This window comes from Scyliorhinus canicula, chromosome 2, assembly GCF_902713615.1.
Source record: "Scyliorhinus canicula chromosome 2, sScyCan1.1, whole genome shotgun sequence".
NCBI lineage: Eukaryota > Metazoa > Chordata > Chondrichthyes > Carcharhiniformes > Scyliorhinidae > Scyliorhinus > Scyliorhinus canicula.
The window spans coordinates 176,922,453-176,946,561 of NC_052147.1; the positions used below are offsets into that span (position 1 = coordinate 176,922,453).

Genomic DNA, 24,109 nt, shown 5'->3' on the forward strand with positions numbered 1-24,109 from the left:
TTCTCAGATAAGGAGACAAAAATTGCCCACATAATCCAGGTTTGGCCTCACCAAGGCCCTGTGTAATTCTAACAAGACATCCCTGCTCCTGCACTGGAATCCTCTCACTATGAAGGCCAACATATCATTTTGCCTTCTTTACTGCCTGCTGCACCTGCATGCTTACCTTCAGCAGCTGGTGTACGAGGACACCCAGGTCTCGTTACACATTCCCCTCATGATCATGGCCATTTCGATAATAATCTGCCTTCCCGTTTCTGATACCTCACATTTATTCACGTTATACAGCATCTGCCATTCATTTGCTCACTCATTCAACTTGTTCAAATCACGCTGAAGGATCTCTGCATCCAACTCACAGCTCACCCTTCCATCCAGCTCTGTGTCATCTGCAAATTTGGAGATATTACATTTAGTACCCTCATCTAAATCTGTAGGAACTGTTCCAGAGACTGTAAAATCTTGGAAGATGACCACCTCAAGTACTCTGGGGTGTAGATTATCAGGCCCTGGGGATTTACCGGCCTCAATCCCATCAATTTCCCCAACACCATTTCTCTAACACCACTGATCTCCTTCAATTCATTCCTCTCACTAAACTCTGTGCTTTTGAAATGCTATTGAAGGATTCCATGTTGCTGATGCGGTTAAGTGAGATATGTTTGTTTTTAAAGGAGATTGAGAACTTGAAAGTTTTTATGATTTTTTTTCCCCCAATTAGTTTTTCTTCATAGAATCATAGATACCTACAATATAGAAAAGGCCCTTCGGAACACCGTGGCTGCGCCGATGAAAAACAATCACGAGTATTCTAATCCAATTTTCCAGCTCTTGACCCATAGCTTTGTATGCCTTAGCAGCGCAAGTGCACATCTAAATACTTCTTAATTGTTATGAGGGTCCCTGCCTCCACCACCTTTTCAGGCAGTGAGTCCCAGACTCCCACCACCACCTGGATGAAAAAGTATTTCCTCACATCCCCTCTAAACCTCTTGCCCCTTACCTTAAATCTATGCCTCCTGGTCATTGATCCTTCCCCACAAGGGGAGAAACTTCTTGTCTCCTCGATCTATGCCCTTCATAATTTTATACATCTCAATCATGTCTCCCCCAGCCCCTCAGCCTCAAATAAAACAACCCCAATCCATCCAATCTCTCTTCATAGCTAAAACTCTCCAGACCAGGCAACTTCCTGGTAAATCTTCCCTGCACCCTTTCCTGTGCTATTACATCCCTGCTTTAATGTGGGTTCCATAACTGCACAGCATGCGATTTTTGAAAATAGCTTTATTCGATTAATGTCCATTTCAAAAACATGGTTCCTGACGTCTGCCCATGGTGTATACTGGGTGAGTGACTAGGAAATAGATGGCGGGGTGAGCGGGTTGGAAGGGTGCGGGTTGAGGGCCTGACATTGATCACTGGACTGATATGCCAAAAAACATAAGATATGTGTTGTAGCCTGCCGGCTGCCTCAGTCACCACCTCAGTCCTGCCTCTGGAGACGGTGGGTCCAACTCCACCTTGCCCTCATAGGGACAGGAGTAGGCCATTCAGCCCCTCAAGCGTATCCTGCCATTCAATGTGATCATGGCTGATCTGTGACCTAACTCCTCCCTCTGGCACCCCCCGCGATTCTCCCACCTCCCCCCAAAATGGCGTGTCATATTTTGCGACACGCCGCTCGGAGAATCGCGGGCCGCCGTTTTTCACGCCGACCCGGATGGGCCAAGCGGCCTGCCGTTCCCGACCAGTTCACGCCGTCGGCAACCACACCTGGTCGCTGCCGGCGTGAACAGCGCGCCAAAGATGAGTATGGGGCTTATGGGGAGGCGGAGAGGGGAGTGAGCACCACGACCGTGCTTGGGAGGGGACTGGCCCGCGATCGGTGCCCACCGATCGTCGGGCCGGCGTTTCAAAGGGACGCACTCTTTCCCCTCCGCCGCCCCGCAAGATCAAGCCGCCACATCTTGCGGGGCAGCGGAGGGGAAGACGGCAACCGCGCATGCGCGGCTGACGTCATTAGGCGCTCAAATGCCGGGCCTTGACGCTAGCAACAAGGACCCGTGGCCGAGATTTACGGCACAGCCCTCCTAGCCTCCCCGGGGGTGGGGGGAAGAGAGAGAGAGAATAGGGGGTAAGGAGCGGCCTCCGACGCTGTCGTGAACCTCCGCGTTTCACGACGGCGTCGGGCCTTGCGGAGAATTCTGCCTCATATACCTGCATTTGGCCCATATCCGTTAATAGCTTTACTTAAAAAAACCTATCCATCTCAGATTTATAATTAACTGATCTATCTTCAACTGCTGTTTGTGGGAGAGTTTCCAACCGCGATCACCCTTTGAGTGAAGAAGTTCTTCCTAATATCTCTCCTGAATGGCTTAGCCCAAATATTTAGACAATGCCCCCAATTTTTAGAATCTCCAACCACTGGTTGTCCTTCATCTAACCTGTCTTTTCCCTTTACTATCTTGAATACTTTGATCAGACTACCCCTTAAGCTTTGAAATTCTAGTGAATACAGGTCTAATTAAAAAAAAAATTTTGAGTCACCAATTCGTTTTTTTCCAATTAAGGGGCAAATTAGCATGGCCAATTCAACTATCCTGCACATCTTTTTGGGTTGTGGAGGTGAGACACACGCAGGCATGGGGAGAATTTCAAACTCCACATGGAAAGTGACCCGGGGCCGGGATCGAACCCGGGGCCTTGATGTCGTGAGGTAGCAGTGCCAACCACTGCGCCGCCATGCTTCCCCTAACCAGGTCTAATTTGAGTAATCTCTCCTTATAACTCAACCCGTAATCCAGGTATCATTTTTGTAAACCTAGATTGCACTCCCTCCAAGGCCAAAACATCCTTCCTGAAGTGTGGTGCCAGAACTGCTTACAGTACTCCATTTTGTATAGCTGCAGCATAACCCCTGTATCTTTATATTCCAGTCCTCTAGATATAAAAGCTAGCATTCTATTAGCTGTTTGATTATTTTTTGCACTTGTTCCTGGGATTTAAGGGCCTATGCACTGAACCCCAGGTCTCTTTGGATATCAACTGTACCTAACCTCTTTCTATGTAGAAAGTATTTGACTCTATCCTTCTTTGGTCCAAAATGGATAACCTTACACTTGCTTATATTAAATTCCATCGGCCATAATTTTGCCCTTTCACCTAGTCTGTCAATATCTCTTGGCAATTTTCTGCAATTATTTGGGTTTCCTACAATGCCACCTAACTTTGTATCATCCACAAACTTGGATATATGACTTGCTATGTCATCATTCAAGTCATTAATGAATATTGTGAATATTGAGGCCCCAACACAGATCTCAGTGGTACACCACTTGTCACCTCCTGCCAATTAAATTCATTACCTATTATCCCCTTTCTCTGTCGCCTGCCACTCAACCAATTTTCTAACCACGTCAATAATTTGCCCTCAACTCCGTGGGCTTCCACTGTTAATAGTCTCTTGTGTGGGACTTTATCAACTGTTTCTTGAAGTCCATGTAAATGACATCCATAAACATTCCCTTGACCACAACCTTAGTCACCTCTTCAAAAACTGAGATTTGTCAGGCATGGCCTTCCCTTCATGAATGCATGCGGACTCTCCCTGATCAACTGAAAAATTTCAAGGTGCTCAGTTACCCCATCCTGGATTATAGACTCAACAATTTTCCCACCATAGATGTTAGGCGAACTGGTCTGTAATTCCCTAGTTTCCCCCTTTCACCCTCGACAAAAGTGGAGTGACATGTGAAATTTTCCAATCCAGAGAGATTACTCCTGAATGTAGGGAACTCTGGAAGATTATAGTTAGTGCTGTCTAACTTCCTTTAATACCCTCGAATGGAAAGCATCAGGTCCTGGGATTTGTCACTCTTTAGTTCCATTCATTTCCTAGTTAGTGATACTTATGTTAATTGTATTAATTTCTGTTCCTCTATTTTTAAAATAAATTTAGTGTATCCAATTATTTTTTTCCAATTAAGGGTCAATTTAGCGTGGTCAATACACCTACCCTGCACATCTTTGGTTTTTGGAGGCGAAACCCACGCAAACACGGGGAGAATGTGCAAGCTCCACACGGAAAGTGACCCAGAACCGGGATCGAACCTGGGACCTCGGTGCCATGAGACAGCAGTGCTAACCACTGCGCCGCCGTGCTGCCTTCCAGGTCCTCTATTAAAGATTAATTTTTTATCCTCGTTTTCAACTGTAAATACTCCCGCAAAGTAACTGTTCAACATGTCTGCAATTTCCCCATTATTAAACATATCTCAATTTTCTGCTTTTAGTGGGCCTAAATCTGCTCTTGACCACCCGCTTTCCCTTTATATAACTATAAAATTTCTTGTTGATTTTGATGTCCCCTGCAAGTTTCCTTTCATAATCGCTTTTAGTCACACTTAGATGCTGCTTTGTGATGATTTGCTCGTCTTTGTATCTATCCCATTCATCCGGATATGTGCTCTTTCTTACATTTTTGTAAGCCCTTTATTTTAGTTTTATGCTGTCCACAACCTCTTCAGTTGTCCATGGTTGCATTTTGTGTGTGAAGCTTCCTCTCAGGGATATATATTTACTCCGTATCTCATTAAATGTTTCTTCAAATATTCACTACTGATCTTCAGTCATTTGACCCATTAACAGATTTTCTGTCTCATCTCATCCCGTTAAAGTCAGCCTTACCCAGCTTAACATTCTCGTGTCTGAAATGTGCTTTTCATTTTCAAATGCTACTCTGAATTCAATCATGTTATTCAATCACTATTTGAAAGATGTTTGTGTACAGTTAGGCCACTAATTAAATTAGGTTAATTACCGTAACAAAATCTAATATTGCCTGTTCCTTTGTTGCAACCAGAACATATCGCTGCAGGAAACTATCCAGGATACATTCCAGACGTTCACTACCTTTCTGACAGGTGCTTGTCTGCCTCTCCCATAAAATCCCCCATTAATACTATTCTGCCTTTGCTACGCACTTGCCTAATTTATGCCTTTATACAATCTAGCACCTCAGAGCTGCTATCAGGGGGGGTCATAGAATAATGGAATTTACAGTGCAGGAGGCCATTCGGCCCATCGAGTCCGCACCGGCCCTTACAAAGAGCACTCTACCCTACCCCCGTAACCCAGTAACCCCCACTTAACATTTTTTGGACACTAAGGGCAATTTAGCATGGCCAATCCACCTAACCCACACATCTTTGGACTGTGGGAGGAAACCAAAGCACCCGGAGGAAGCCCACACAGACACAGGGCGAACATACAGACTCCGCACAGACAGTGACCCAGCCGGGAATCGAACCTGGGACCCTGGAGCTGTGAAGCAACTGTGCTAACCACTATGCTACCATGCTGCCCTAACACCCATGACAGCTTTAGTTCCTTTTTAGTTCCTCAGTTCCACCCAAATGGTCTCCACAGGATGCTTTCCCTTCATTATATCCTCCCTCAACATTGAAGTGATAGTGTTTCTAATTAGTAAGACCACTCCACCCCCGCTGCCATCTTCCATCCTTCCTGTAAACTTGACAACCAGGTATATTTAGTTCCAGTGCCGACCTCCTGCAGCCATGTCTCTTTAATAGCAACTACATCATAATTTTCATCCTACATTTATGCCTGCAGCTCATCTAGTTTATTCCTTACACTACATGGATTTGTATATAGAACACTTAATTAGGCTACTCCCTTTGACCTGTCCCAAAGCACTGATATTTTGTTAGCTTTTTTATTATTTTTTGCTTTTGGTTTAACCAGCATACTTCTTGTAGTTTTGCCATTAGCTGCAGTTCCTGAAGTTGGGTTGAGACTATTTCTTTACTCTCTGCCCTGTTACTTGTTTTTGTAACTGTAATGAGTTCCTGAGGCCTTCCTCAGCGAGAAAAATGGACACAACAGGGGCCTTTTAAAGGGCATGGCACTGCAGAGTTGGAAACTTTCCTGACTTAACCTTCTTGTCTTCTCCACTAAATCCAGCCCGTTTTGTCTGCTCATGCCTGAAGTGCTACAAATGGAGTCTCACATCAGAGGGCCTTCATGTCAACTAGAAAAAAGTTCAGAATTCACTCAATGCGATTTAAGTGCAATTCTTTCAACTGAAACCAAGAATTTAATTAACATGGAATATTAGAAAATGATGCAAAAGCAAAATACTGCAGATGCTGGAAATCTGAAATAAAAACAGAAAATGAGGGAGATACTCAGCAGCTCAGACTGAATAATGAAATAACTAAAAAAATATATACCTTAACTATCAGTTAACTGTAGCATAAATATTTGTTATTTATTTTCATTGAATTTTCTCCCCATTTCTCTCAAATTGGTTATGACTTATGGGAACCTAGCCACTTTCCCTGTTCTTCTTCATAAGATATTTTATCATTTGATGCATCCCTCAACAAACATTCAAAGATGTTCACTTCCTCGAACATGATTTTCCCATCTTGAACTTGAAAATATTGGGGAAATGTTCGCCTTCTGGCATTAAATCTGTTCTAATTTTATCTACTCTGCTTTAATATCTGCCTCAATATCAATTGTAAATAATATAAAATTAATTAGTCTCAGCTCATTTATTTAATTATTTGTAACTCCAAGTGGGAATTCAAACAAATCCAGGGATAATGCATTAATAACAGGAAAATGTTGCATGCAGATATCTTTTAAAGCAAAGGTTGTTATTTATCTCTTAGTTGCAGGTGCTAGCAGTAGCGCACCAATCACCTACAGGGCATCTTGAGGTCAATCTGCAACTTTTACTCTTCCTCTTAGCATGGCAACTTGAAGGTTCCCTAAATCCTGCAGTGTCAGCAAAGGGACCTGGATCTAGAAAAATAAATGGTAACTGGCACAAGGGCTTACAAGGATCTAAGTGATAGATTTGAGGAAGATGGGAAAGGAGAAACAAAGTAAGTACAAAGACCTGAAACTTTCTTTTTCAAAAATGCTACATTAGCTGAATTTCATATTTTTGCACACAGAAAAAAAGAAATTGTATATTACAAATTAAGCTTAAGCAATTAATTAAAAAGGGAAAGCTTATATTTAACAGTTCTGCTTTGATCAATGTGGGGAATAATTCTGAATTCACTTCATCATCATTTATAGAATATTTCAATTGTAACATATTTACACGTTATTAATTTGGTTCATCCAGTCTCACCTCATCATATACAAGCTCAGATGCTAGGCGATCTTCATGATTCAATTTTGAGGAACTCAAATCTTTCCTTGTTCTATGTTGCGAAGCTGCTTCGTCCTCGGGAGCATGACGGTGCTCATCTCCATGTTCAATCTTGGGCATAATATTGAAGGATTCTTCAGGAGATGTAGTTAATGTTCCTTCTGGTTGTTTTGATATACCTTTATGTTTTTTGCGTTTTTTTGACCTATTTTTGGGCTGTTGCTGTAATGTATTAACATCTGATGGGTCAGGGAGTTGTTCTCCTTCTTCTCCTTTATGAATCTGCGAGTCTGCAGAATGGGCAGCACCCCGATGATGGTTGCGGTGATGTCGCCGGGGTTGATGGTAAGAAATGGGTGTGGTCAAAGTGGTGTGTGCATTCTGACTATCAGAGTTTTTACAATGCCTAACTGACAGCTTGGGAGCTGGTACAGTTTGGTCATTTGCTGTGTCATTGGAGTGTGAATGGGAGTGTACATGCTTATGTTTAAGTAGCTCTAAAAAGTCTAGGTGTGAAACATGATCATGATCATTGTGCTCATGTTCAATCTCTACGACTTTAACTTCTCCAAGACCTAAATTTGATAAGAGTTTCTCTAAACCATGGAAGGTCAACCTCCCATTCTCACCATAACGACTGAACAGTTTTTGAATGTAGTACATCTGTTTATTTTCTGCATGATGTAGAGAGCTCTTGCTATTTTGAAGATACGACTCCTCTGAGATCTGGTAATCATTGTGCTTATGTATGTGGTTCTCCTCAGGAGCATGGTTATGATCATGATTATGTTCATGGTCATGGTCACCATGGCAGTGGTTGCAATGGTGAAACAGAAAAGTGAGTAAGCAAATGAAACAAAATTTTGTATGTAGATGTACCTTCATGGCGTATATTCTGCACCTGAAATAAAAGAAAAAAGTTTCAGGAAAATGCACTAAATCCATCATGTCACAAATATTTTATTGCCTTCCGAAGTGAATTTTAGAAGCCCCTGAGACAAGAAAAAAAAAAGCCACGTTTCAACATAAGTCACTACATCAAAGAATATAGCAGGCAATGAAAAAACACAAAAGCTCACAGGAGACTTCCTTGCCAAACAAAATATTTATTAAAAATTGAAATGCATAAACTTGTTTGGTTTGAAAAGGTACTGTGGTTTCTAATGTCAATTTTAGTCATGGAGTCATTATGGCGTAGGAAGCCATTTAGCCCAGCGTCCACGCTAACTCTGTGGAGTAAATCCAGTCAGTTTCACATCCCTGCTCTATCCTCCTCGCCCTGCAAGTACATTTCCCTCAAGTGCCCTCCAATTGTGTTTTAAAATAATTGACTGTTTCTACTTCCACCACCTCCGTTGGCAGCGAGTCCCAGATCATTACCACCCACTGTATTAAAACATTTCTTCCACACAACTCCCTGCAATGCTTCCCCAAAATCTTAAATCCCCAGGTCCTTGTACTATCAGCTAATGGGAATAGCTTTTCTTTGTCAACCTTATCCATGCCTGTCATAATTTTGTACACCTCCATTAGATTGCCTCAATCTCCTTTATTCCAAAGACAACAAGCCCAGATTCTCCAATTTAATACTATAGCTCAGGGGTTCCTAAACTAGGGTCCACAGAACCCAGGGAGCAGTGGCCGGACAGCCTCATTTGGAAACTGCTGCAGAGCTCCTTGACCAATCAGAGGCTGGCTTCTGATAGAACCTGCTGGGAACAAGAAACTCAAATCTCCATAACAGACCAAGCATGGACAGCAGAGTGAAAGGAAGAGCGGGCCTCAGAGCAGACCTCAGAACTGAACTTGGAGCGGAGGGGCGGAGCAGGCCTCAAAGGTGTGTGGGGGTCCTAATTGCAGGGAGCCGGAGCATTCGAAAGAGAAGGATACATGGGCGTGTGAGAGAGAGGGACAGGTTTTTGTTTTGAAAATGTTATTAAAGTTTTAACATTTTATACAAAATTACAAATATACAAACAATAACCCATATAAACAACCAAAACACCAAGAATCAAGACCAACCCCCAACACTGAACAGTGGCCAACTCTTTGAAATGCAATATAAATGGACGACATCTCCGGTAAAATCCTTCAATCACCCCCTAATGGTGTATCTGACTTTCGAGGTGGAAAAATTCCATCAGATCACCTAACCACGCCGAAGCACTCAGGAATGTTGCTAGCCTCAACCCAACAGGATCCACCTCGGTGCCATCAGCGCAGCAAAGGCAAGGACATCCACCCCTGTACCTGCCTGCAATTCTGGCACATCTGAAAACTTAAAAATTAGCCACCGAAGGACAGGGTTCCAACTCAATACTTTAAGATCGCCGACATGGTGTCAAAAAACAATTGCCAAATATCCCCCAATTTGGAACAGGACCTGAACATGTGTATGTTATGAATGTATACTCTCGAACAGCACTCACATCTATCTCATCTTAGCCTTAGTGAAGTGCGCTTGGAACACTACCTTGAGATGTATCAGCTTCAGTCTCGCTCAAAATGACGTGGCATTTAGCCTCTGCAGCACCTCACTCCATATCGGCCCCAATTCCTCCACCCATTTAGCATTTATCCTTCTATCGAACCCAAATCTTCCCCTAAGATCCGTGTGTACATGCCTTCATGCTGCCCTCCTCCGACCCTGAACAAGAGAAATTCCTCTACAACAAGGATGATGGTGGCACCACTGTAAAGTCTGGGAACATCCTCTTTACAAAGCTCTGTACCTGGACGTAAAAACACGTTTGAGCCTGCCAACCAAAATTTCTCCCTCAATTCCTCCAGGTTGGCAAATCGCCCTTCCAGGAATAAATCACTCACTCCCTCCAGCCCTTCTCTTTCAATGCACCAAATATGGGGTCCAGCCGTGCCGGTTCAAACAGATCGCGAGCACAAATGGGAGGCAGCATTGAGGCTTCCACCAACTTTGCCTCCATATCTTTAACGTGGACACCATCACGGGTTTCGCCAAGTACCTTGCCGACACCAACCAAAAAGGTGCCATTACCAATGCCCCAAAACCTCTGCATGGCCCAGACTCAATCTGAACTTAGAGTCCCAGGATCCTCACACCATCCCAACACCTTCTCCACATTGGCCACCCAGTAATAACATAACAGGTTTGGCAGTGTCAAACCCCCTAACTGCCTGTCCCTCTGAAGAACCCCCTCCTAATCCTCGGGTCTGTACCTGCCTAAATAAAGCAGCAAATGAACCATTCGACCCTTCGGAAAAGATTTGGGCATGAACACTGGGAGACACTGAAAGAAAAACAAAAATCTCGGCAAGGTGTTCACCTTAACTGATTGGACATGGCCCGCCAAAGATAGTGGGAAACACTGCAGGCCGGCCTTAACTCTACTCACTAAGCTCGTACAGTTCAACAGTATGTGCGAGAGAGTGGGGAGTTGAGTGCAAGAGGGGAGACGCACCAAGCGTGTTAGAGTGGGGGAAACGCACTGAGCGTGAGAGGGGAGATGCACCAACTGTGTGGGGGAAGAGAGAGAGAGAGAGATGCACTGAGTGTAAGAGACGCAAGCTTACGTGAGAGGGAGACGCGAGCATGTTTGTGTATGTGAGAAAGAGAGAAGTGCATGGGACCTCCAATTTAATACTATAGCTCAGGGGTTCCTAACTATGTGGATCAGCTTTCCACCATCATTTCATTAAAAATGACAAAAGTAAGACGTAAATATTTTTTTAATAAGAGAACTTTTTAGTGACCCACTCCTCAAGTAGTTTAGGAGGGAGGATGGCTTGGCCAGGGGTTAATGTGAAGGTGCCATGTGGTTGGCGAATGTATGTGACTGTCTCTCTTCCGAATTCTTGATATATGCACAGATATAGCTAGAAGATTTATTGGCATTTGATTTCTGTGTTTACAGGAAAAGACAGTGTGGACATTTTGAGAATGTTTCGGGTTCCCCGTTTCTTTTGTTACCTGTGTGGTAGGTAACATGTGCTACTCAAACCTTGGTTAGTGATGAGGAATTCTGAATCTCGATGAAGAAGATTCGAACTTGTCCAGTTGTAACAAAAGGTTTATTGAGTAACTACAACAATATTTACACGAGTTCTTTACTTTAACTTTGATACTAGTGTTAAGGTTAACAAGATCTAACTACGGTAACTATACGCAACTCCACTGGCCATCTGAACTAGTCTGTTATTGCTTTGGTCACAGTGCACCCAAGAGAGAGGGAGAGAGCCAATGTGGCTGCCTTTTATACCCCTGTTGGTCCGACCCTCTAGTGATCATGTGGTGCTACTGATTACACATTAACCCCTTGTGTACACGCACATATAAAGATCACTACACCGTTCCTTTGGGAGGTCACTAGGAGTTCATGGCTCAAAATGCACCATCTGTCACTTGCCTGCGCTGCACCTAGCCTATGTTCTATAGCAGTTGATGTGTAACACTTTCACAGTTGCAAATTTTAAAATTTTACTCTGTATTCCAATATACAAGTCATTAGATATTTCCAAAAGTAATCCTAGCACTATCCCGGCAAACACCACTGTCCACAAACCTCCAATTTGGAAAGCAACTGTAAGGGTCTTTCCTATTTATTCCCTTATTTCACCTTTCTTTCATTTTTGCTGTTATTATTTTGATCCATGGAAGATTAATGGACATATCACTTTAGGCAAGCGGCCTGTATCTTTAATTCAAGCAAGAAGAATCCGGAAGGCTGTGCTGGTTTAAAGAGAAGCTGCAGTTTTGTCAGTTCCCAGAAGAGTTTGATTGACTGGCTGGTGGCCAGTGAATTGGCCCAAAAGTCTGTGCTCTGCCCGGTAACAGGTAATGATTGGATCCTATTCCATTGAGATCTTTTTCAGAGGCCCATGGTTTGAGTTAGTTTCAGTATTGATTCTAGCAGCATGGAGAAGAGTTCCGGCTAGCTCTCTCCAGAAATATCCGGCTAACTCTCTCCAGAAAGCCTGGTGGGTGCTGTTTTCCTGGAACTATAGAAGCCTGAAGACAAACCACAAACTGAAAGCAAAGTTTGATGTGAAGTAAGGTGTCTCTCCAAGAAAATTGTGAGTAATGCATTTTTAAACTACAGAGTACCTGAATGAATGAATCTGCAAAGAAGATCATTATAGTCTGTAAACTAAATAATTTAATCTGCAAGCTTGCTGTGAAGAAAAAAATGTACTAAGGAGCATCATCAGAAACAAAGACTCTTTCTTCCCTCTGATTTTTTACCCTTTCCACCTCTGTGTTTGTCTGTCTTCTGCGTGATGAGAGAGGTATTAGCTTGTCATTAACCAGTTGTATTTACTGCACATTTCATGATAGTTGTTATAAATAAACAGTAATCTTGTTTACATTACAAACCCATTTGGGCATCCAAGGGCCAAATATTTTGGGTATTTTAAAAAGAATTATTGCTTAATTTTCTTGAGTTGTGACTTACAGGGCATGTGGGGCTGGAATTGATTGCACACTAGCCCAGGGCATCGTACTACAACCATTTCCCATGATTCACTGTACTCTGTCCTTAAACCAATATTTTAATTTTAGCTTGACACCGCCTATTCCACAAGCCTTGGTTTTATTAATCAGCCTTTTATGTAGTACCTTGTCAAACTCTTCCTTAAAATCCGTATAGATAGCATTTATTACAATCCTTTTTCTACTCTTTCATCAATAGTATCAGAAACAAATTTTTTGAAAATTATATGAAATGAAATGAAAAATGAAAATCGCTTATTGTCACGAGTGGGCTTCAATGAAGTTACTGTGAAAAGCCCCTAGTTGCCACATTCCGGCGCCTGTCCAGGGAGGCTGGTACGGGAATCGAACCGTGCTGCTGGCCTGCTTGGTCTGCTTTAAAAGCCAGCTATTTAACCCAGTGAGCTAAACCAGCCCCTATATGTTTGCAATGACATAAAATGAACTAGTTTTCCCCCAAAGAGTGTCTTTTTTAAACCAAATTTACTATCTGAAGAAAAAAGAGAAACATTTAGTGGTCACCAATGCCTGAGGACAATGTTTTCAGAAATGAAAGGTCAAATAGACCTGCTCTCTTAACAACAAAGTTAGAGGAACCAATAAACTTATTTTACTGCACCTGGATTTTTATGCACATAGACTGATGTAAGCCTAGACTCTGTTTCTTTGGGCCATTTTGACTGTATTCAAAAATGACTATAACATTGTCCTCAAGCAAGGAGGTCCACATCAATATCACGTACAATAATGCATAATTTCAATAGTTTCAATAGCAAAGTACACCTGCTAATAAAACAAATTTGATTCATCTAATCATCTAATCCAAATCCTTCCCACTGCCGTTATCTGTGGCTATACCTTAGGTTGCCTGGTTCCCTGCTCCGTACTTTGGAAATCCCTTCTTAAATCTCAAAACCTCTCTTCCTTAATACACATCTCTTTCAAAAAGCTTTTAAATACATGTCCTTGTATCTTTGGCTCAGCATCCGTATTTTCTTTCATGCCTCTATGAAACCCCTTGTAACCTAAAAGCACCACGTAAATGCAGGTTACTTGTGCAGCAAGAAAGCCTACAAAAGAGAAGGGGAACAAAATGCTGAAAGCACACAATTGGTGGTCAATTTTAGGGGTAATCTGTGGATAGACTCCCAAGTAAAACTGAATGCATAAATATAAGCATCTGTGCTTCAGTTATGATGCTTAATCTTAAAAAAAGTTGAGATTTGGAACTCTGCTAAAACATCATTGAACTTTACATCCAAACCCTACCACACTGGTTCAAAAGGGTACTTCAAATCAAATCTCCAGACCCAGTTCGCAAACACTGCATCCCATCCAACTTCACCATATACCTCCTCTAACCCTCGTACTGGCAATCTTGTCATTCTTTCTCAATAACTAAACCTAGCAGACTTCTCCCGTGCCAATTTAACAAGGCACTCTTGCTCTTCTAACTCAGTTGCTGGCGGTGTTCTTTCCTCTCAGCACAGAATACATAATGGCACTGAACCTACACTCTAGTTAACACACCTCGGCACTATTTTCAACTTCGCCTCAACATATTGTTCTCAAGCATCTGACTCCACCCCACTTTCTTCTTGCTATCAACCATTTCCCTTTATTACTACCCATGGATACAGTAAGAAGTCTTACAACACCAGGTTAAAGACCAACATGTTTGTTTCAAACACTAGCTTTCGGAGCACTGCTCCTTCCTCAGGTGAAAGAAGAGGTATGCTGTATGCACATACCTCTTCATTCACCTGAGGAAGCAGTGGTCTGAAAGCTAGTGTCTGAAACAAACATAGAACATAGAACAGTACAGCACAGAACAGGCCCTTCGGCCCTCAATGTTGTGCCGAGCCATGATCACCCTACTCAAACCCACGTATCCACCCTATACCCGTAACCCAACAACCCCCCCATTAACCTTACTTTTTTTTTTAAGGACACTACGGGCAATTTAGCATGGCCAATCCACCTAACCCGCACATCTTTGGACTGTGGGAGGAAACCGGAGCACCCGGAGGAAACCCACGCACACAGGGGGAGGACGTGCAGACTCCACACAGACAGTGACCCAGCCGGGAATCGAACCTGAGACCCTGGAGCTGTGAAGCATTTATGCTAACCACCATGCTACCCTGCTGCATGTTGGACTTTAACCTGGTGTTGTAAGACTTCTTACAGTGCTCACCCCAGTCCAACGCCGGCATCTCCACATCATACCCATGGATACAAAGTGCTAAACAAAAGCAGACTGTGGGCATGTCCCGGTAGATTACAGGCCTGGAGCCAGTGCAAGAAATTGGTATCAAAGTGGCAAGGAGGAAACATACTTTGAATTTGAATGATGCACTGTTGGGAGTACTTTATGCCACGGTGGCTATCTCATTTTAAAAATGAATAGTTAAGCGAAGGACTCAAAAATAAGGGCATTTTTGTTTACTGGAATGAAGGGGAATCTTATTTATATTGTTTTGGAAACCTTTGAGGAGATCAAGGGTGAGATTCTCCCAGCCCTGTGACAGGCCCACGCCGCCCCGACGCTGGCACGCGATTCTCCGCAGTGCGGAGAATCGGCGTCATTGGCGCCGCCATGGTGCCAGTTGTAGCCACCTAAGATGGACACTGGGCTACAAAATGGAGAACTGCTAAGGCTGCAGGGAAAAACAGTCTTAGCAAGGACAAGCAGTTTGCAGAAGACTAATTAGCATTCTGCACGTACAGAAACCAGTTTGTGGCCAGGTGCAGAGTTTCAGCCAAAGGTGTAAATGGCAACAAGATCTACATAGTAATGAGGTGATCCAGATCCCGCACAATAGAAACATTTAAGTATGAATGGATACTTTTGAAAAGATGCCCACACAGAACGGCACCACAGTATCCAACACAAAGAACCATAGGGACAGCCCACCCATCGAGGGACGACCCTCAGATTGGGGATTTAGAAGATATCGATTGGGAAAGGCCCAATCGATACATGGCAGGTAAAAGGACCGCCCCAAAGGGGCACGGACTTCTAGGAACTATAAAAGTAGACCCCGCACATGGTTCGGTCTGCTTTGGCTCCGGCTCTGACTGCTACTTTTGCTCCGGCTCCGCTTTGCTGATACATCGCATCCTGACTCCAGTTCCATCACCAGCCGTTGAGCCATCAGCCATCGAACTGTAAGTGCCAATACAACGATCGCTACGTGATCCAGACCTTGCTAGATCCTGACAACTTTAAGTACCTGAGAGTTGCAGACCAAGAACGGGACGAAGGCCTTGTCCCCTGACCTTGCCTGTTCCTGTCTAGATAAGTATTTTAGTTGTTTAGTATTAGACGTAAGTTAGTCTCTTTAGCGTATGCATGTGTATTTATTATATTTGTCATAATAAATATCAATCGTTTGGACTTACTAATCGGTGTACAGATTTATTACTTTGAACCTGACCTTGATATACTTGTGAGGTGTCTAAATACGGCACCTGGCGACTCCTGAGCATAATTACATACACAGAGCCATAGTAGTGTTAAGCACATGGCCTTTAAACGGAGGCGTGTTAATACACTCCAGTAAAACGAGCAACATTTAGTGGCGACATCTTGACGGGACGCGGTTACAAGTGGCACCCCCACTCCGTCGAGGACCCAGAAATTTGAATTAGAAATCTGAGTAAAGAAAAAGGAAAAAAAAAAAATCACAAGTAATCAAGGTGTCCAAACGAATAAAGATAATTCGGAAGTGTGTTTTGTGCATGCGTACTAACAGGGTTGTAAGGAAAACCTGAGAGCTTTTGTTGCGACGAACTGTCGGGAGTTTTGTGAGCGGAACATAGCGTAAGCCTTACCCGTCTTGTAAAACATAACCTCAACACCCCCTGTTCCAAATTTAAGAGAAAGATAAAATGGCCATGCAGGCAATGGAACGCCTCATGAACCCAGAACGGTTTGTGGTCACAGCGACCAGCAGTAGCCGAGTAGGTCAGTGTCCCGTGTGGGAGCTGGAACTCCGCAAGTATCTGCAAGGAAAGGGATGGCCCCTTTGGAAAGAGTTCTGTATGAATGAGGAGACAGGTCCCAGAAGTATAGGACATACTTGGTGGGAGAACCTCTCTCAAATTCATAAGAAAAACCTTAGTAAATCACGCAAGCCGATGGCAATCGTGTCCTGTTTGGCACAGTTGTGAGCATAATTCCTGAGCATAATTACATACACAGAGCCATAGTAGTGTTAAGCACACGGCCTTTAAACGGAGGCGTGTTAATACACTCCAGTAAAACGAGCAACACAGTCGAGGGCCGCTCTACACGTCCGTCCGCCGATTCTCCGGCCCGGATGGGCCGAGCGCCCGTAGGAAAAGAGCAGAGTCCCGCCGGCGCCATTCTAACCTGATCTGGGCCGGCGGGTCCTCGGAGTGTATGGGTCGAGAGGCGGCCTGTGTGGGGGGGGGGGGAAACGACCTCTGATGTAGCCTGGCCCGCAATTGGGATCCACCGATCGGTGAGCTGGCCTCTGTGGTTGGGGGCCTCCTTTCCTATGCGCCGACCCCTGTAGACCTGCGCCATGTTGCATCGGGGCCGGTGAGTTGAAGGAGGCGACTGCGCATGCATGCATGGGCGCTGGCACAACTACGCTTGCCCTCGTTGGCGCCGGGGCAACTGCGCATGCGCGGATCCCGCGGCGCACAGTTCGCGCCAGAATCTGCAGCTGGAGCAGCGTGAACTGCGCCAGCACCGTGCTGGCCCCCTGTAGGGGCCAGAATTAGACGTGGGAATGACTGGTTCACGCCATCATAAAACGTGATGATGTTTATGACGGCGTGAACACTCTGCCACGGCATTGGAGAATCCCGCCCACAATCTCTGGATCATCAACAGAAGAATTAATGATGTACTGAATTCTCTTTTGGAAAATTTTGACTGAGGCAGATTGTAATAACATTTTGAAAAGGTGAACCATTTGACATAGAAGAATGTATATAACATGAAAAAATTGTCAGGATGAGCTAAAAGAGCTAGCACCAGTAATAATGGCCTGTATTTTACAGTTAAATGTGAAGCAGTGCTGTTTCCGTTTGCCACTGACAGCACAGAGAAAAACTTACCTGATAATCTATTTTTATGATGTTGAGGGATAAATATTGGCCAGGACACCAGGGATAATTCTCTGTTCCCCTTCGAAATAGTCATGTGCTATTTTACAAGGAGGCAGAGATGGTGCCTCGATTTAACATCTCAATCAACCTTTGACAGTGCAATACTCCCTCCCTCAGTACTGCACTGGAAATGTTAACCATAATTTTTGTGCATCCATTTGCAAATCCAGAACCTTGTGACTCAAGAGGAAAGAGTGCCACTGACTGAGCCACAGCTGACATGGTAATTCCAAGGGGTGGTGAAGATATTTTAGGCAGTCATCTTTCAGGATAAAAAGCCACCCTGGACAAAACATGTGGAAGTTTATTTCAGACCACCATTAACATCATTATGTATCTTCATTGTCACCTCATTCAAGTTACACCTCATTCAGTGTCAAACTGAAAGATTGCAAAATGGTTCTGATGAGGATTTTGCATTATTCTGCACATTTGACCCAGATTGTTGCCTGACCCTGAAGTTATCAATTATGTGCCATTGACTGTTGAGTTGAATTATCACAGATGTAAAATAACAATGTGACTGTACTCTAGATGTTCTGTGCAACTACCAAGTATTGCTTTAATCAAGGAATTTCACAGGAACCGTGTGACCTTCACCCCTTTGACAAAATTCTGTTTTCTGAGCTCAGGCTCGATTGTAGTGAATGAGGGTCGCTAATTTGCTGGACTTTCGCTACAAAAAAAAATGTTTATGTCACTAGTCCCAGAGGACCATAGGTTATACTCCCCTTTAAGAAAGAGCTTATTGGTGGTGACCTAAGCTGAGGGTGTCCACACCTCGGGTGAGGGGCATGGTTAAGAAACTGATGTCTTCATATGAGAAACGGTTGAGGACTTTGGGTCTGTACACGTTGGAGTTTATAAGGATGAGAGGGAATCTTTTTGAAACTTACAGGATACTGCGAGGCCTGGATAGAGTGGACGTGGAGATTATGTTTCCACTGGTCGAAGAAACTAGAACCTAAGGGCGCAACCTCAGACTGAAAAGACGATCCTTTAAAACAGAAATGAGGAGGGTGATGAATCTGTGGAACACTTTGCTGCAGAAGGCAGTGGCGGCCAAATCACGGAGCGTCTTTAAGTCAGAGATAGATAGGTTCTTGATTAATAAGGGGATCAGGGGTCATGGGGGAGAAGGCAGGAGAATGGGGATGAGAAAAATATCAGCAATGTTTGAATGGCGGAGCAGACTCGATGGGTCTAGTGGCCTAATTCTGCTCCTATGGCTTATGAATAACCTCAGCTGGCAGGAAAATTGAACCTGCTCTGTTGGTGTCACTCCACATCATGAAACATCCGTCCGCCTATGCTACACCATAGATTGTTTGACTGAAAATGGCATAATTTATGACAACACACGAGCTCAAACTGGGAGCCCAACAAATGGATCATTAAAGATCGCAGAGTGTCTCTGCAGCAGTCTAAAAGCTTTGTGCAATTTTTTCTTAAATCTCTCATTTTGAAAAAATTGTTTCCTGCCAGCTTTACCATCTGTTATTGTCTGAAGGTAATTATTTTCAGTGCCCCTATCTATTGCTACATTCTAAGTGTTTAATTTGTAGTATTGACCATTAACAGTCATTTTAATCTACTAAATAGCATTGGGATTACAAGTTATCCCTCTCTACTTACCAGGCCCAGAAACACCACTTCCATCAGATTTGCCATCTTGCAACAATATCCAGATGTGCCCTCCAAATCCCACCCTCCCTTATGACAGACTTGGAGGTCCCATTTTCTCAGAATCCTCGTCTTGCTACCTTCCCCAATCTCCATAATCATAAATATTTCTGTTGCTGAAAACTCGTCTTCCAGCTATCACTTTCCAACTTGTGAGTGAAAAGAGAAACTGGAGACAAGTCAGCAGCAATTAGAAGAGCAGGAGAGGGGAGAGCCTGGAGGCAATCTGCAGCACCTAGAAAAGCTATCCAATACAGTTTGCGACTCCACAGCAGAGCCACCGCATTTTGAGAAATCACAGGAGAACAGAAGTGTTTGGTTCATGAATATTTTGCTATTTTACCTAAATGTGTAATTTATTAATTGCAAAGGTTTTATTAGTTGTAATAAGGTTTACTGACAGAAGTAAAGGTAATTTGGAATTAAGAAAATAAATAAATTAACACATAATAAAGATGGACAAGCAGGTGATGTGTTGAGACTGCAGAGGGAGCTGTTAGGTGCAGGTCTGAATCATAGAATCACTACAGTGCAGAAGGAAGCCATTAGAGTCTGCACCGACCCTCTGAAAGAGCACACTATCTAAGCTCATTCCCTTGCCCTATTTCTGTAACCCCACCTAACCTGTACACCGGGGCAATTTAAAAAAAAATCATTTTCAATTTACCTAGACTGCACATCTTTGGAACATGGAAGGAAACTGGAGCACCCGGAGGATGATCAAGGAAAAACAAATTTGCAGGAAGTGTGTGCGGCTTGATGAGTTTTGCCTTAAGAGTTATTGAGCTGGAGGATGACCTGCAGACATTGCGATGCATTAGGGAGGTGGAAACCGTTACTTGGATACTTTGTACAAGGAGGTAGTCACATCACTTGAAATGAAAAAATGAAATAGAATAGGGTCTTCTGATTTCGTTAGTGATCAGGGACAGGAGGGCGAGGCTGCGAGAGAGGACGGCGAGGATGGGGAGTTAGAAGTGGAGGAGCCTCAGCCTTTGCAATTGTTCAACAGATTGGGAGGTTCTTGCAACCTGTATGGATGAATGTGGTGGCTATGGGTGGATGGGCAAACTGTCCATGGTACCATGGTCCAGGAAGCCATTCAAGAGGAATAGTTAATAGGAATGTAGTGATAGTAGGGGACAGTATAGTCAGGGGGATATACACAGTTTAGATGACCGTGTTGCTGTCAGTTGCCAGGATTCAAAACATCTGCTCTGGGCTAGAGGAATTTGCAGTGACTGGGGGTTGGGGGTGTGGGGGATCAACAGATAAGATCAGAGATTACAAAAATAGTAGAAGGGTAGACCTAAAGCAGTGTTTTTCAAACTTTTTTCTCCAGGACCCACTTTTACCAACCTTCGAGTTCTCGCTGCATCCTTTGAAAAAAAAATCAAGAGATTTGTCCTCGAACTCGCCATGCTTAGTCTTCAAACGCCTTTGAAGATTTGAGGGTTTTAAACTTTAATTTGCCAGTACTTCCCTGGATACAACACACCTGGGCTTTGCATCCATTTGCATTGGCAAAATTAAAGCCATACGTCAAGAAATCAACATTTCGGCTGATTTGAGTTTCTTCTCAATTATTTGTTCACAAGAGGTCCTGGAGCTCGGGATACAGCTCACACCAGACTGCTTTATCCTGCCATGGACTCTCCTGACAAGCTCTCGCCAGCAGATTCAATTATGAGATCCCTTATTACAAAATAATCTATCTTCAGTTCTTCACACAGTCCAGTCCTGCTGCTTGCTGGCTGGCAGCTGCAAAATGGAAAAAGCACTCTTTTGTGATTTTGCGCCCAAAGCATGGACATACGTGCCGTCAATGTTAGTGCTGGGCGCAAGATCTCCTCTCTGACGGAAAGACTGCGGGCGAGATTCTCCGCAAATGCTGAGAGTCGTAAAGGCTGCCGCGAAACCGGCCGTGTTCCACGGCAGCCTTCACGCCCGTTCCCAGGACCCGATTCTCCCCCCCCCCCCCCCCCCCAGTCGGGGCTAGGAGCGGGACACCGGGAACCACGGCGTCGCGGCCTTAACGACCGTCGTTAAGGCCGCGCGCCAAGATGACGCGCGGCCGGCTCCAACCCGCACATGCGCGGGTGACGTCATCACGCCATTGATGGAACCCGAGCATGCGCGGTTCCGCATTTCTCCACCGCCGCCCAACAAGGCGTGGCGGCTTGATCTTGTCGGGCGGCGGAGGGGAAATAGTGCGTCCCTTTTGGACGAAGGCCCGACGATCGGTGGGCACCGATTGCGGGCCTGTCCCCTCCCGAGCACAATGGTGGTGCTCCTGCCCCAAACGAGCCTCTGGATGCCCCAAACGGGCATCCAGCGCCCGTTTTTACGACTGCAGCGAGCAGGTTTGCTTGTTGCCGTGAAAAAACGGGCATAAAGGCCCGGCCGCGGAGAATCGCCGCTCGCCGCGATTCGTGACGTGGGTCGGGCGTGGGGGAGAATAGCGGGAGGGCGTGACAAATGTCGTGAGGCCCTCCCGCTATTCTCCCAACCGGCTTGGGGGAGGGGGCCGGAGAATCGCGCCCTCCATCGTTCATATTTAACAACCGGTCGCAGCTGGCATTCTTTTTATAACTTTGAAACGTTACCTTACCTTAACTCCGATACCTTATTTTTCCAAATTTATGACTTTTTGCTACTAAAAATTAAAACAGATTCAGTTGAACATGCGCAATCATACATTTACACACAATATTTTAAAAATATATTCCCATTACTTTAGAAATTTAAATAAGTTTAGGAAAAAGTACAATCTTGTTTTTACTTTATAAACTATGACTTTAGACGAGATGAAGTAACTTGTCAAACACATACAATGTCACAATATTTCTTACTGGTTCCACTGCATTGCACTATCCAAACATCCAAATCATCTCCTCTATTCTCACCAAAAGCACTCACTTTCTGGTTTCCAGAGTGGCGACACAAAGTGATGACTGTGCAGGTTTCTTCCAGCACGTGTCAGCCAAATTGAATGGCCTCGTTTGATCGGTATTCCTCACCGCCAAACCTGGCCTGGTTTCCCGCTCCTGTCCAGTAGCTGCATTCACCTCAGTTACAGACTGCTGACCACTTCCCGATCCGTACTTCACACAGTGGGAGTGCAAGCGGATCTTCAGGCCACCGTCGAACAGCTTAACCGCGGAGCCGAAGTTGCATACTGCCAATCGGTGGTGGGGGAACGAGTCGAGCAGCACAGAGAGGACAAGCACCAGAGTAGAACTCACTGGGGCTGCCACCATTAACATTGTGCGCCCACATGAATCCCAACAGCCCCCATCCCTTATCCCCACCCCTGCGTGCATGGTGTCCAGCACAGCCCAGCCTTGCAACGCCCAACTCCGTCAAATGCCGCAACCAATCGGGGATTGTCCACGGACGACATTCTTAAAAACGGGTCGCGGATGTTGGGAACTTCTTCTTGTGAATGGGTACACACAATCCAGGGGTTGGCATGATGGCACCATGCGCAGTTTACCTCCCCTCCCATGGCAGCCCACCCCAGCCAAGGGTGCCTCCCCACCCGAGGGTGCCATCACTCCCCCATTGAACGCTGGGGCGGAAAGCCCAGTGCTCCCGGGCTCTTTGGCTGTGAGCAAAGATGGCTACTTGCCTCCTTGTCTCCCCGCAAAAGCTCTTCCGTCAGGTTCACATTTTTCAAAAGGTGTACTAATCGGCGCCAGCATGAATGCGTGTTGGGGATGCTGCTGAATTACGGGAGTCGGTTGGGATATGGGGTGGCTTCCATTAATTGTATGGAAATAGGGCTTAAGTGGTGATTATTGGCTTCTCGCCACACTGCGGGTTACCGATTTCATCTACGGGAGCAGACAGGTTGCATCACAAACTGTTTGGCGCCTGCCACAGTTCTCATTTTTGGCCTCTCCCTCTATTCACCAGTCTCGGTATCCAGACATGGATCGCATTGCTGCAGCCTGCAAGACAATCATTTTGTTGAGCACCCCATTGACTAACTATCTTGGCCCCTGGTTCTGCTGAGTGACACCAGCCGTTTAGGCACCCCCACCCCATGTGTGTGGGGGGTTCGGGTTACGGAGTTGTGGGACGGGAGTTGGTGCCAGGGGCACAGTGTTGTTTACTAACTCTGGCTGCCCTGAGGAGGTTGCGCAGTTTTTACCAGCACTACTGGCTTCCAGATGGTGCTGCCCACTGTGCTAACTGCCTCTGCCACCTGCGCCCAGGCACGGCGAACGGTGGCTGTCAGCCCCCTTCCTGGGCCGGGGTACAGGGTCATCCGCCTCTTCTTCACCACATCCAGGAGGAGCTCCAGCTCGGCACCGGTGAATCTTGTTGGCTGGGATGGTGTGTATGGGGAATGAAGTGTGTATATGCAGCTGCAGCTTGTTAGCCTCCTGAGTGTTAATCTTGGACCCGGCGAATCCCACACCGTTTCTCATGAGTCGATTGTGTCCCATGTGCTAGCCACATAACAGTAGCTGAATCGGTCCAGGTGCGGCACCGGTTTTGCTATCGTGGAATTTCACGAATTCTGCGCAGCCGTCAACATTTGTTTAAGTGCAAGTTAAAGTTACAAACTTAGTGACTAGTTTATCGGACTCAACCAAACACCTTGGGTATGT

General features: G+C 44.8%; 1 protein-coding gene across 2 annotated transcripts in view; it reads right to left on the bottom strand.

Moving 5' to 3' along the window:
- slc39a10 (solute carrier family 39 member 10) overlaps positions 1–24,109 on the bottom strand; it is a 157,503-nt gene that overhangs the window by 97,448 nt on the left and 35,946 nt on the right. For both annotated transcript variants that reach the window (XM_038789118.1, XM_038789117.1), the window contains one exon: positions 7,175–8,096. In XM_038789118.1, the coding sequence (XP_038645046.1) occupies positions 7,175–8,080 (906 nt within the window). In that variant the 5' untranslated portion in view covers positions 8,081–8,096. Of the gene's footprint in view, positions 1–7,174; positions 8,097–24,109 lie in introns of those variants that run through there.